General features: G+C 41.3%; 1 protein-coding gene across 3 annotated transcripts in view; it reads right to left on the reverse strand.

Annotated features, from left to right (window-relative positions):
• GALNT7 (polypeptide N-acetylgalactosaminyltransferase 7) overlaps positions 1 to 15,296 on the reverse strand; it is a 74,824-nt gene that overhangs the window by 33,446 nt on the left and 26,082 nt on the right. For all 3 annotated transcript variants that reach the window (XM_068403154.1, XM_068403155.1, XM_068403156.1), the window contains exon 2: positions 9,298 to 9,755. In XM_068403154.1, the coding sequence (XP_068259255.1) occupies positions 9,298 to 9,755 (458 nt within the window). The remainder of the gene's footprint in view (positions 1 to 9,297; positions 9,756 to 15,296) is intronic.

Here is a 15,296-nt window from a genome sequence, read left to right on the forward strand (position 1 = left end):
CCTGAAGAAAGCACGCTCCACTCCAGAGCTTTTCTATTCAATCTCCTTAGCTACGACAAGATTGACTGGACAACTACTTACTGTAAGAGAACGTTATTAAACTCATGTTATTTGCCTAGAGTAAAAAGACCATCCATTTATAACGAGCAGCCAACATTCATCTGCCTTATTTCATACCCTGAGTAACTGCTTACAACTAAAGATTTCAGTATTTTTTCAACTCAAGTCCAGCACCAGAAATTTTCTATACAGTTTGATATTTTTAATAGCACTTGGACCAATCAAAGAGTCCAAGGCGTTACCATCAAACTATGACAGGGAAAATACCTTTACTAACAGCTCTGCTTTACTAACATACAGCTCTGCACGTGTGTATTCTTAAGTAAAGTCAGAAGTCTTCATTTTTGGCAAGAATTCCCTCCTCTGCTTGTACTAAAAATAATAAAAATATAAACCAAATGCCTTTCAAAACTACATGTATGATTTTTAAAAACAAGACAATTCTCATTCCCTTTTGATTTGTCTTCTAAAGTGTCAAGAGCTGCAAAAACAGTTGTCCAAAAATACATTTCTGCACATAAAGGCATTGTACTCAAGCAAGGAGGAGTTACTTTTTCAGGTTTTTCAACAAAAGCTTATTGCCAGTTGTTCCATTTGAAGTAAAATGGTGACCCATGGCAACAGATCCAAGAATTCAAGTACGAATCTGTATGGCCCAGGGGGCATGCCCTGTAACAGCAATAATGTCATTAAAAAGGAAAAGTCAAACTGGATAATCCATGGAAGAAAAAAACACTCAAAAAATATTTATTTTCCCATGATCAGACTGACAGATGTGTGTAGGTGATGCAGCTTCAATTCTGGCTCATGCTGGTGAGCAGACCGCATTTATCTATTGTCATACTGGAAAAAAAAAATCCAGTAAGAGATTGACTTGTCTCATGCCAAAAACATTCCCAAAGAGTCATGATGCTTCCTCTCCCATGCTACTCAGGATAGAATTCCCGCAACATCTGTCAAAGGAAGCTGTCAAAAGAAATCTAGCTTAAATAGAGGCATAAGCCGAAAATCTTCTGGGTCAGTAAGCATAATTTGTAAGCAAGTTTTCCATGGGTTGGATAACAACAGCATATCAAGCCTGAGCAAAGCATGAGCGTGGATCGTTTCTTATAGCCAACACAGTTACTTACCCTGGCATGAAATCTGATCAACAGTATGAACATCCCTGGCTTAAGGGCTCTACAGTAATGTAAGTTAGTTAATAGGACAGACAGGGAGTTTCACAGAGCATCACAATATCCTTTAAGAGAATGCCTCTTGGCTTAAATATCAACCCAACGTGCAATAACCATGACCCAACCCAGCAAAATACACCAATGGAAATGGCAGACATGGATTGGAGTGCTCTACTCTGAAAGTGAACTTCATAAAGGAAAACCTGCATTGCTGCTTAGTATTTTTGAGATAAAAGAAACTACAAAGAGACTACTGCAACTAATGCATTGTAGATACGTATTTTTTTAGAAATACTGCATATAGATTCTTTGGAACAACTCCCACTGGTCTCGTCTTGTATAACCATGTGCAGCTCTTGAAATAAGCCATACATCAGACAGACTCTTCTCAGAGCCCCACACTCATAGTCATCATTGGTTTTGTCCATCAGGTAGTTTTCTCTCCCTTTTTGACTCTTTCATAGAGCAACCGTTATTATATTCCTTTTTTTATTTAATTGTTTCCTAACATCTGCCACGAAAAATCCATTATTTTAGGTGTTACAACTTTTCCAAAAAGGCCCCAGATATGGCTTCTTTGAGGACAACCTCCCCAAAACACAGGAACAGCCCATTCCCACATGCAGTAAGTCAAACAGGCACAGCAGAAAGGCCACCTGGCTGCACCAAGAACTCCTGATGGAACTCCAATGCAAAAAGGAAGAGCAGGGAACGTAGATGCATGGATTGGCTACCTAGAAGGAGTACACAAATATTGCCTGAGGACATGTAGAGAGAATTAAAGGCAAAGCTCCAGTGGAGTTGAAATCCGTGAGACGGGAAGGGCAACGACAAGGGCTTGTAGGCAAAAGGAATACTAGAGAAAACACGGATTTACTGCTGAATGAGATGCAACTTAGCGTCGAAGGACACAGGAAAGATGCAGAAAAATCAACATCCGATTTCCCTCAGTCTTTACTTGCAAGGTTTGCTGTCGCACCTCCCAAGTCCCTGCGTCTAGTGGCAAAGTCTGCAGAACTGAAGGAATATCCACCATAGAGGATGAGTGGGTCAGAGACCACTTTACTGGACATACCACAGCAAATGGGATAAACAGCACAAGCCCATGGGACTGGCTGGAGTGCACCGGAGGGTGCTGAAGGAGCTTGTGATGTCGATGTGAGGTCATGCTCTACCATTTTTACAAGGCCCTGGTGCCTGGCAGTGGTTCCTGAGGACTGGCAAAGACAAATGCCATGCCCACCTTCAAGAAGGAGGACCCAGGGAACTATGGACAGCCAACCTGTAAAGATGACAGAGCATATGCTGCTGGAAGCCATTTCCAAATGCACAAAGGAGAAGGTGATGGGAATAGCCAGCATGGTATTACCAAGGGCACATCCATCATCCTGACAGTGAAAAAGCTTCCAACTCCAAATTAATACCTTCTCCCCAGCAAACCAGCAATTAACCACAGACTTCATGCAATTGGACTTCTAAGAGTGATAATCACTTCACTTAGGTCTCTGTTTTAATCCTATTGAATTGGAGGACTGATTTTGCAGCAGGTCTCTTCAGTTAGGCTTTTACCCTCAGCTCCAAATGCCACAGCCCCTTTGGCCAGCACTGTGCCTGCTTTGTGCCGTGCCTATCTTTAGCTACACCATGGAAAGTAATAAAACAGATTGGAGGAAGCACAACAGAGGCCTGGCCCAAGGACTCATTCAGCATCTTGTACCCTCAGTCATGGGGCTGAGAGGGCACAGACAATGTGTTTTGTTTTTTTTTTTTCCTAGATGGAAAGAGGGAGAAAATAGCTGGATTTACCAAATTTCCAGGCAATGGCAAAAAAAAAAGAAGCAGAGCTTCAGCGTCTGGATGAGAAAGTGGTGTGAAGCAGCATGTTCTGAATTCATTAGCACCTGGTGAAATTTTTGGAATTGATTAACTTTACCCAGGAAGGACTGCCTTCTCTAAAATAAACCAGAGCCAGATTACTAGAGCTTAAACGTGCCAGGGATCTTCTAGCATCAGACAAGGGGAAGCCATCAATACAACCATGCAGAAGTACCAGCTACCCAAGCAGGACTCAGATAGGACCCGTGATGTATATGGAGGAACTGGAGCACCTGAGAGAACAGAAGACACAGGCAGGAGACTTCCACTGCCTCAGGGGACACAGTAAATATAAACTGTGCTCCACAGGCTACGGTTTCAGGCATCACTAGTTAGTGTTTGCAGGGGGCAGCACATCAGAGGACCCACAAGAGAAGCAGCACATTTTGAGTCCTTGGCGCACTGTGGAGCTCAGCTGAAGACATACCTGTGTAGGAGTCACGCTCTAATTGCAGCCACAACGCACTGAAGTTCTAATGCCAGAAGAGAGGTGTCCTAGTAACACCTCCTTTTGAAAAGGGGAACTATAACAAAGTGAGTTGGCTTATTGAAAAGATAAACTAAGGGTAAAATGCTTTCAGGTAGCATGAAGCTTTTTCAAAGACACCATATTAGAAGCTGAGAGTGTTTATCATTAATCATAAAAAAAGCCTAGACAAGAACCAGGGAAGGCCAGCATGACTGAAAAACAGATGCTGCTCGCTGTACGACAGACACTGTCTTTTAAATGCACAGGGTGGTGTCCAACCAAGGAAAACAGAAATGAGCACTAATTCAGGCATACTGAATGTAAATAGTAAGATAGATTTAAAAAAAAAAGTTTGAAGAATAAAAGCTGCTATTGAAATATTTTTTTCAAACACCACAAGTAGGATGCCTGCCAGAAAGTCTGTTGGGCTGACAGATGATCAAAATGAAAAGAGACCACTTCAGAAGCAGGAAAGCTAAATTAAGTATTTCCGTTGAACTCTTAGCAGCGACCAATGCCAAATACCCAGGGAAGAGAACAAAAACAGGGCCAGCACGCAGTGATACTTCCCACTATATGCTCCTATCTTCAGCTACCTAAAGCTTAGGGACTTTGTAATTTGGAGATAACAGGTATCTGCATGATAGCTTCTACTGGATTCTTCTGGCATGAATAGCCTAATTGCATTTTTCGTTTTGTTTTGTTTTGTTTTTTTTTTTCTTTTAGTAAACCCAGTATTTCCAAAAGAACGCAATGTAAATTGACAAACTATTATGGTGTATAGCTGCTGCTGACAACAGTCTTGTTATCAAACAAAGAGAAGGAGGAAAACATGATACCAGTTTTTATGAAAGCGCCCTGGGATGCTAAAGAATTGCAGACCACTAAGTCTGACTTCTGTGTTGAGAAGAAGCTAGTAATAAATAACAAAATTAGTAAACCATAGACACAGCTTTTGTGGAAGAAAGCCATGCTGCAGAAACATACTATCATCTTTTGAAGAAATCAAAAGTTATGTAGACACGGGTAAGCCTATTAATAGAGTTACTGAATTTCCAAAGCCTTTGAAGAGGTTCCTTGCTTTCTTTACAAGCAAAGTCCTCATCAAAGTATGGCAGGGTAAGATGGAAGATCTCTTAGATTAATAACTGCTAAAGTGCCTATTCATTCCAGTTTTTTAAGCGAGTTTGTTACTGTAGCAGCATAAGTGTGCTGTGAGCCAAGCTGTCCACCTCCTTTTCCAGGTCATTACTGAACAATAAAAAAAGTTCTCAGTAGTTGCAATTAAGATGACTATAAACAGCTGCAGAATAATTCAAGGACACTACCGAGGAAATGAGCTGGCAGGAGAGCTCTTTGCAAGTGCAAATGAATGTATACGGAGTGCTAGACCACTCTGAGTGCATATAATCAGTGATAGAACCTAAACTTGGCATTACCACTCAAAAAAACCTTGGGAGTCAAACATGGATAGCTCTTTGAGCATTTTAGCTCACATTTAATGAAAGGGCAAATAGAATTATAAGAATAATAAGGAAGGAACATGAAACATTTATATATTAGCTTGATGTAGGTATCCCCAATATTCCCATATCACAGGGCGGCAGAGCAACAGAGGTTACATGACAGCATCCTGGAGGAGAGGTTAAACAAACACCATGACCTTCAGCCTGGAAAAAGTCACTGACTCAGGATGTCATTAATTCCAAGAGTCTAATTGCATCTAAAAGACAAGTCTGTGCACAGAAAAAGGTCCATGAACCACGACAATCCTGTTGCAATTTTTGGCTCAAGTGTCTCAGACCACTGGTTGCCAGGAATGAAACTTAATCCATTCTTGTACGTTTTCTCCCAAGCATATGTTATTGGCCAGAGCTAGAGGCCAGACTGTCAAGAAAAATGATCTCTGGTCACACCCAGAATAGCTGTATTTTTTAAATTTTATTTTATTTTAAAATATCCTGGACAAGTGACTCACACTGGAAAAACAACTGAGTTCTTGTTCTCCCTAGCAGCAATTCTCTTCAGTTACGATTTTTTTTTTGAGGACACACCTTGTTACCTGACAGCATTCATCCTCAAACCTAGGTCAATTTTTTTTATTTCCCTAGCATGGTGTGTTTATCTTGAATCCAAGATTATCCAGAAACTTTAACACTCTATTTTTACTTCAGCTCTACCTCTGTACAGACTCTTAATCACAAAAAAAAAGAAAAAAAAATCCAGGGAGCAATCAAATTAATATCCTTCTTCCCTAAAGCTAAATTAGTTTTATCGCAGGTCTGCTAGAAGGCAGGGACCACATGTAAAATTCAATATAAATGACTGCTCTTAAAAGAATAATATCTATCAGAATAATAAAAATAATTCCAAAAATGGTAAAAATCACCAAGTTTTAAGAAAAAGTTTTCTTCCAGCAACTGTACAGAGGTTTTGCACAGAGCCTGGTAAGCCTGCTCTACTTCTTCGCAACTAGAAATAAGGTGGAGAACAGGTACCGCTCCACCTAAACCCAGTTTCTGGCTCCCCGGCCCTCCTGCAGAGTGCCGAAAGCCTGCAGTGAGATGATGCCATCTCTGACATTTTGTACACTTTTACGTATACTCATACACTCTTGATTTTGTTTAACCAAGCCTATGACTTGCTGTAGGCCAACGGAAGTGCTCAGCTTCAACCTTGAAATAGGTTGGTTAAAATCCATAAGGCAAGAGTGCGCAGTACTGTCAAAACAGAAATATTCTGATGTACCTGACAAACAACTTCAACACAACATCCAATGTCACAGGGCACAGCAAGAGTTAAGGCTTTTTACAGCAGCTGAGACTGCCCAGAATCACCAGCAAAGTTCCTACTGAATCAATAAAGGCAGCTGGTAAACCATCTTGGCAATGCCTCCGGACTCCAAGGTCAGATCTAAACACAGCAGGATTGAATTCCCCTTTCTTCCCTCTTGGACAAGCCCTAAGGCTATGTGGCTTTTAAACTGAGAGAGACAGTTCTTGCAGCACTATTTCACTCCTGCTAGCATTGCCTGGGAAAGCATCTGGCATACTTCACTGAACAGACATGATTGCTTAGGGGGATGCTTAAACATTTTGGTGTTTAAAGCAAGAGAAGGCTGAGGTGAGGTCTACCTGGATTTGAACGTCTATGAATGAATAACTTGGTCTTTGCCTGAAAGATCTCCCTCAATTAGCAATGCCAAGATACCATTAACCACAAAAAGATGATTATGCTGCTCTTCAGTAGGATTAAACTGAATCTTGACCAGCCTTATCAACCAAAATGGCTTCCAGACTTTTTAAACAGATCAGTGGGATGAAAATAAATAGCACATCCAACAGGCAATCTGCTACCTTTTGCTGCATTTCTCGCTGGTATTGGGGGATGAGCAGGAAAGTGAGTACGTTGATACCTGAAAGCATATAGCAATCTAAGCCAATCTGACATTGCTTCCACTCTCTTCTGCCATTCCCAGGAGACACGTGGAAGCTACAAATTAACCTATTTAGGGCAACTGCAAGCATCCCAAGTATTCAATACATAAAATATTTGATATAAAGTTGTCTGAAAGATGCCTTTTGTTCATGTTGTTTTTCATGCTGTTTTGTTTGCTTGCTTAGAACACTAAATAATAAAACCTAACTGATTTGAGCTGCTGGCTTTGATCTCCATGGAAGACTCATCTGCAAGTGTGCTCGGATGAAACTTTCTCAAATTCATCTTTTCTTCTCTGATCGTTCACATGGCTGTTCCTCCTACTCCTCAAAGTATGCAAAGTATTTAACTCTTCTTTGGGAATTTCTATTTATTAGTCACCTTCAGAACAGAAGTAAAGACAAACTCAGATTATGCCAAAAATACTTCAGGAAGCTATAGGTGTGGAACTATTTGGCAGATATATATATGCTCTCTGATGCGCTCCACCTTGAGGGAAAACGGAGGGCAGGGAGTACTTGAGCTCTGCTGCCAAAGACACAGCTACTAGCCCGGGCAGAGGCAGCCCGGTCCCACCTGCACGCAACACGCTGCCATTGCTGCTTTGCTGTCCTTGGGGAGCAGAGAGCGAGGAGGGGAGCTGTGCTTCCATCTTCTTCCCCCTCTCTAGGGAAGGCAGGGCCAAAGCTAGCTCTGCTAACATGACCTCCTGCCATCAGCTCCCCTCTGCTCAGTTAATCACAACACCCGACAGGGAAATGGTTTTTCTCTGAGAGTTTCCTTAGTCCCGTTGCCTCCTACAAAAGGGGCCCCAGTGGCTGCAAATGCCTCGGCAGAAGCAGCAGTGTCTACGGAATAGCCTCCTAAAAGAAAACACTGACCTACACAGGTTACCCAGATAGTTTCTTCCCCTTCAGAACAATCTCCTTAGCACAGAGGTCCAACTGCGGACCGGGGCGAAGAAAGAAAACTGGAGGCACGGTCCTCTCCTCTGACTGCCAGCAAGTGGAAACCTTTACTAAGGCACCCGAGAAACACGGCACAAAGGAAGGGAAACGCTGTACTCCATGCACTCCATTTGCTTTCAATGAATGCACACCAGGCAGTAAATTCAGTCAGCTGTACATGCACAGGCATGAGTCAGGCTCACAGCTGGCCAGTTCCCTCCTACCTCGCAAAATGGAAAAACGCACCCACTGTAAAAGGCCACAGCAGAGCCTCAGTACCCAGACAGTGACCGACCAAACTGATCAGCTGCCATGGCTGGAATCATACAACCCAGAAGCTGACACCCCATCCAGGGATCGGCATAGCTCCATTGCTAGGGATGAGGGGGAAGTGAAAACAGGCAAGTACCCCATTTCGTATCTAAATTCATATACCCTCCCCTCCAAATGCAAAAAAACCCTTCCAAAACCAACAAACAAAAAACCCCCTACCAATCAATTTGCTGAGAGACCTGTCCTTCGCTGATATTTAACAAGGAAAATTATATCAAATGCAAATTAGCCTGAAAGCAAAGCTGGCTCCAGCATACACCAAAGATCAGATGAGACTGTGTAAACCTGTTAGTAATCATTAAGTAAATGTTAGTAACTTCCCAGAATTTCCCCACATCAAAAGTAGGCACCCTCCCAGCAAGTAAAAAAAAGTTTTTTCTAAGATTGCTTCCTTCTTTTTGACAAATGCAGTGAGAAACTGTTAGAACACTACTCTTCTGTCAGCTCCAAATCCCAAAGACCACTATGGCAGATCTAGACTTCTGTTAATGCAGGTAATTAAGCAGAGTTATTTAAAGGGAACAATATTTCTTTGTTTCTGTTCTATTTATTTATTTAGTTTTAATTTTTAAATCATCAGTGTGAAACCAAAACTGAATAAACTAACTATCATAGGAATTTCTGCAGGAAATCATAAAGAAAAATCATTCTTTCTTAAAAACAAATCTAGAGAAGTTATGGATTAAGAAAAGAAGATATGACAATGAAGACTGTGACTGGACCTGGAACATGCAAAAACATGCAATTAGACACTAAAATGGATGACTTCAGAGATAAATCAATATAGATTAAGTATTCATGAAAGCCATAATTGCAACACCATTAAGAATAATATATGGAAATATTTGGTATAGTACAGCACTCTTGCTTGTCAGGACAAGAAGCCTTAAGTATTTGGCCTAATTAATACTACTATTTTAAGCATCAATTAAGATATATGGAAAGAAAATAATTAAATCCCATAAAAACAGAACTAACAGAAAACAAAAAGTTTGCTTACTCTTCTTGACGCAAGTCATTAACACTCCGATCTAGTGAGATCATATCGCTTGCCACCATATTAAACCCAAACTCTTTAATGCTGGCTTGAACGGATTCTTTGTAATCTGGTCCTAAAACATATGGCTTCGCTTCCTCTCCAGGGCCACCAACAACTCCGTGAGGCTCAGGCTCTTTGGGTTCAAAATTACCAAGGACTCCAGGTCGTAAAACAGGATCTCTGTATACAAATGTCTGAGGCTTAAATGTGAGATACTGCCTCTGGATGATGTTTTGCTGTTTGTTATCACCACCACCATGATGATTTAGTTCATTTTTGGCCTTATTTTTCCTTCGAATGGATTCCAAGTCCACTTCCACACCTTCAACATGAGGCCAAGGTACCACAGGTTTGAACTTCTCATTTCCTAGTCCATGGTCTCCTTTGTTTGGCATGGGTCTGTTGGCTTCTTTGTCATCCTATATATACACACACAGAGAAACAGCAGGAGAACATATAAATTGATGACCCTTTATTTATTTAAATCCAGTACCTTAATGCATTGAGAGTTGGTACTAAATACATGTTAAGCAAGAAGGGAAAAGTCTCTGTTACAGGGCTCAATGAACACTTTTTACTAAAGCAACTGGCTGCTGGGAAACATCACCAGCTGTTGTCCACACTTACCGTGGTGAGTAGGTCCTGCAAGTGGCCTAACGCCCAAAGCATTCCCAAAGACCAAATACCCACCTAGGACATATTAACTTGAGCATAGTTCAGGCTGCACACCAAACCAACGTGCAGGGAGCACCGACAGCGCACTTAACGAAGCAGAGGGTGGTATGAAGGCAGACAACACCGCAATGAACAGCACAGCATCCTTGGGGCTGCTCCTAGACGCAGGGTGTTTCTGAAGCTATGAGTACCGGCTGCTGAGACCTCCCCCCACGGTCTCAGTAGTTGCTAGATACAGCCTCAGCATGCTCCTGCACTGGGAAAGAGTGCTGTGACTACGTGTAATCTAGCGTGCACATCTGCAGCAGCCTCGAGCCACATCTAATCCCTATGCTTCATCCCTCCAACTCGCTCCCACCAAGCTTTACCCACTCTGCTGCAACAGCAGCGCTGTGTGTTTAGAGCCATGAGGTAAGCTGTAAGGCATCGGGGGCAGCAGGCAAAAATGAGATGCAGCCCTGATCTGATCTGCTGCACAGCCACGCAGACAGACCCGCCTGGGGAAGCAGTGCTGGGGCTGAAGAAAGCTGCCACAGGCACTGGTATCTCCTTGATCAAAACAACTTTACCATTTTACAGCATTCCTCCCTGCCTCCACACCAAGAGTTCTGAAGCTCTCACTGAGAAGAAAGGCTGGGATTTTGAAAATTGCTTGGCATTTTCAGTGGGTTTGGTGGGGTTTGAGCAAGGGTGGGTGATTCTGGAAGAAACTGGACAGAAAGGCTCTGATGTATCTGAGTGTGAAGTCTCCAGAGTACAACAGCCCCACCCAGAAACGTTCCCCAAAACATACAGTCACTGCTTTTTCCAATACTACTGTCCAAGAGGACAACAGGGAAACTTTGCTGAAAGTTCAGATTTCCTGCTAAAATTATCTATTTGTAAATAGGACAGATGTAAGATCACACCGAAATCTTCAGAGAACACCACATACATTTTAGCAACATCTCACTATCTATTCACAAATACAGAATCAAACAAAAAATTTACATCAGAAGGATGTCACCTATTCAAACCTGCTGGAAGCAGGGATCGCTTCCCAGTTAGATCAGGTTTCTCAGAGGCTCACCCAGTCATACCCCGAAAACCTCTAGTTTCTCTGGACAACCTGTTCCAGTTGCTTGATCAGTCTCACAATGAAGGTGTTTTTCCTTGTATCAGTAGAAGTTTTTCACGTTGCACCTTGTGATGATTGCCTCTTGTCCTTTCAGTGTGCACCCCTCAGTAGATTTTATTTCCATTTTCTCTGTGATCTCACTTTTGAGGGTGAAAAGGTGCAATTAGATTCCCCATTAGATTTTTCTCCAGCCAAACGAAGCAGAGCTTCTGTACCCTTTCCATGCCTGTGTCATGTGCTGCAGCTCTCTAACCTCCTTATCAGGTCTTTGCTAGGTCCTCTCCATTTGTTAATATCTCCCCTGTGGCAGGCAGTGCAGGAGGAGAAACCAGACACACTGCTCCCAATGCAGGCTTGTTAATGCTATGTGTCGGGAAACAAACCACATCCCTTTGCTTGGTGGCTAAGCTCTTCCTAGTGTAACCCATTATGCAGTTTGCCTTTACTGCGGCAAGGGCACAATGCTGACTCATGTCCGTGAAACCACACAACACTTACTACTACATTACAGTATTTTCCTCACATATCATTCTGCGTAATAAAGCTTCAGAAATTAAGAAAAATCCAGTAAAAAATATGTCTAGGTTAACACAATAACAATGGGTGTCAGACTGGCTGCAATTCAAAACAATAGAGTTTATTCAAGAAACTTTCTGACCTCTCTGCTTGTTCTAGTTTAAACAGGGAAGACGCACAAAATGCAGAAGTGCTACATTATTCTGTTCTCCCATCACCATTTTTTGAGGAACTCAAAATCCAGTGTGAGAAAGGGAAGGCTGCCATGGATCTAAAGAAAGCCCTGAGAGGACTTTTGAAGAGAGCATCATCTCACACTCACCCTAGAAATCAAAAGGAAGGCTTTGCCACTCGACTGTCAGAACACTGCTGAGCACTCAGCTCTTACCAACTCGCATCTAATTCCTGCTCTGAGAGCAGAGGCAGCTATAAAAGACAACAAAATGGTGGGCATCATCAGGAAGGATGCTTAAAGAGAGCATCATTTTGACTGCATAGAATTTTGAGGCATTCATGTCTTCAGTAATATTTAGTTCTGGCCTCTGCATCTCCAAAGGAGTCAGAGAAGGTACAGAGTAGGGCAACCAGAATGAAGAAGGTCGATAGGTACCTTGAGATGAGAGACCAGAAAGGCTGGCCTTTTACCTTAAGACTCTCCAGTTTGGAGATGTGATGGCTGAGGAGTATACAGCTGAAGTTTAGAAATCATGAAGGTGATGAATAAATTGAATAGAAACCCACTGTTTACCCTAAATACAAGAACTGGAGGTGCTTGACAAAATTGACAGGAGATCAACCAAAAAACATCTTTGCACAGTGATCTCCTGGAACACGCTGCACAGGAGGCTGTGGAGAGAGATGGTACAAACGGTTGAACAAGGGATGAGACAACGTGATGGATGACAGGTCCGTAAGTGGACTGTAAAAGGGCTGCACAGGGAGATACCTCCTAAAAACTCTAACTCAACAGCTGTGGATGCTGGAAGAGTCCAAAGGGAAGGGAGAATAGAAAGCAGCCAGGTTTACATGCTGCCACTCTCAGACACCACCCTGGATCACTAGTCTCAATCAGGAAGGAATTTCTTATGCCCCTGGTATGTATGAAATTAAATATCCTTTCATTCCACTTCCACCACCTATAAAACAGTTACAAGCTTCCACTCAGCCAGTTCTCTGACTGAAGCATAACATTTCTCAATGTAATTTGTTTATTTTGCTGTTGTCAGAACTATGATTTATCTTGTATTACATTTAGCCTCATTACAACTGTTATGCACAATTTGCATTATTATACATTTATTTGCTGTTCCCTTCCAGACACTAAAAATATTCCATTTTTTGCAGGCCTGGGAAAATATTGTGTAAACCAAGAAAATTATACACGAACACACAGACACAGTAATTCACCTATTTCTTCCAATTTTTATGTACCTAGGACAAACATGATGGAAGGCATTTATGGTGGGTTAACCCCTGCAGACAGCTCAGCACCACATAGCTGCTTGTTCCTCCCTTCCCACCCCAGTCACAAATCTAACACAGCATCACGTGCGATCCTATGAAGAAAATTAACTACGTCTCAGCATTTTATGGGCATTTAAAAAAAAAAGGAACTAGCAGTATTTAAACACGTGGTGCAGATCACAGCTCCTGGAGGTTATTTGTTTCTCCAGAGAGAACCGAGACAAATGTTTTCCAAATACTGGCTGGAAATAAAGCAAAGTCAAACCACAATCAAAGAACTATTTTAGTCATCATACAAGCCACAATGCCTTAGTTAGGAACTTCTAGAGCTTCTTCTCTTTTATGAATTATGACTTCCCCCCGCCTTTTTTTTTTAAATGATTTAATGACATAATCAAAAAAAAACTGAAATAATTTTTAATCACTGTGCCCCACTGATGGAAAAGTTTGGCTCAGCTAAAAATGTAGTATCAAACTTCTAAGATTCAAACAACAACAGTCAAACTGGAAGGCATGCACATTAACAAAAAGAAACCACAACAACTGTTCTAAAGTGGAAAAACAAGGTAGTCTTAAAATTATTTGAAAAACTTCGGAAGAGACAAATCAATGACAAGGTGAAGGGATGTCTCAGAAGTAGTGAGCATGACACACAGCTGAATGCTGCACTTCTAGGTTGTCCAAAACTGAGAAGAGAGAAGCAAAAAAATCTGCAAATTCTCTCACATCTGCAGACAAAAACCAACAAAACCTCATTACACCTTTATAAAGGACACACAGTAAGCTGTTTACACACAGTAATATAGAAAAATGTTTTTTCCACAGATGATTGTTTTTTCTTTAGGGTTAGATCTAGGATTTCCTGCCAGTTTTTCTAACTCCAGTTCAGTGCATGCTGCTTTATTTTTTTTTTTTCCACTCTTTAGGGGATTATGCATGAGTCACTACAATGGGTGGTTCGGGAACAGTGAGATGATGTAAATAGAGCCAATGCCTGACTTGAATAAAAAAAGGAGGTTTTTGGTGTAATTTTTTTTTGCAAATTAGGTTCTTCCTCTTTGCAAAAGCCAGGAATGCAATTAAAGGTATAGGGAACATAACTGTATCCCTTTGGAAACACGTTCCTAAACGATACAAAGTAAAAGAAAAAACTGGGAGAGGTCTTCACAGGACCACAAGATTGGTCAACAGGCAGGAGGGTTGGAGCTGGAGCCGCAACAAAACTGCAAATGCAAAAGTTGCATAATCTGCTTTTCTTCAGTCAACCAGTTCAAGACTGGCAACTCCCTAAAACTCTCTATGAAATAACGTCTGAAGTACAAACTGATGTTAAAAAAGTAGATTTGCTTCATTTCTAAAATGGAAGATTATCATACTGAAAAGTTTGCTAATTCAAAGCAACGTCTACAAAAGCAACTTGCTCATCTAGACAAAAATCAGTGATGCAGAAAAAATGAAAAGGGGAATGATTAAGTAGAATCTAGCAGTATTCTCCTTACCCAAGGACGCAAAAGGAAATTTAAAAAACCTTACCCTCTCAGAAAATACATGTTCTTACACAGCTGATTAAAGACAGATACTGAGTGTTGCAATATTCTGGTGTTCCTCATGAAAAAAACTAAAAAAAAAAGGATACAGTTTAATATTTTAATAACCTAGGAGGCCAATCCCTACGTAGTTCTCTTATCTCCAGTCCAGCTTTTACCTTTCTTAACTCTTGACTGCATCTACACCACTGCAGTTACCATGAAAGGCAAATACAATATATGTTCTTCCACCATAAGGAAGGGTTCAAAGACTTAGTTAACTGAGTATGAATCAATAGCTCTCAGACCTCCCCTGATGCAAGTTCCTCTTCTATGCAAAAAAGCAGCATTTTGAATAAAGCCTCCGTCACAGATACACTGACAGAGACCACACTTAATGCAGCCACACTCCTAGTTTATCGGAGAATAAAGGCCACTTGAGAGGAATTATATAGAGCCTAGCATTTTCAATTATTTGGGTAAATAAAAGGGGCTTGTTTTAATGTATTCAGTTACCTTGTTAAAAACAAAAAAAAAGCAAAAGGATTACAAGATAGATTCAGAGATTTCTAGACTCATGCTGGGAATATACTAAAATAATGCCTGTTTGCAGCCAAGCTTCTAGCATGATTCTGCTCTCTGCCAGCTAATAAGAAACAGAA

The sequence above is a fragment of the Nyctibius grandis genome, chromosome 6 (genome assembly GCF_013368605.1).
Source record: "Nyctibius grandis isolate bNycGra1 chromosome 6, bNycGra1.pri, whole genome shotgun sequence".
NCBI lineage: Eukaryota > Metazoa > Chordata > Aves > Nyctibiiformes > Nyctibiidae > Nyctibius > Nyctibius grandis.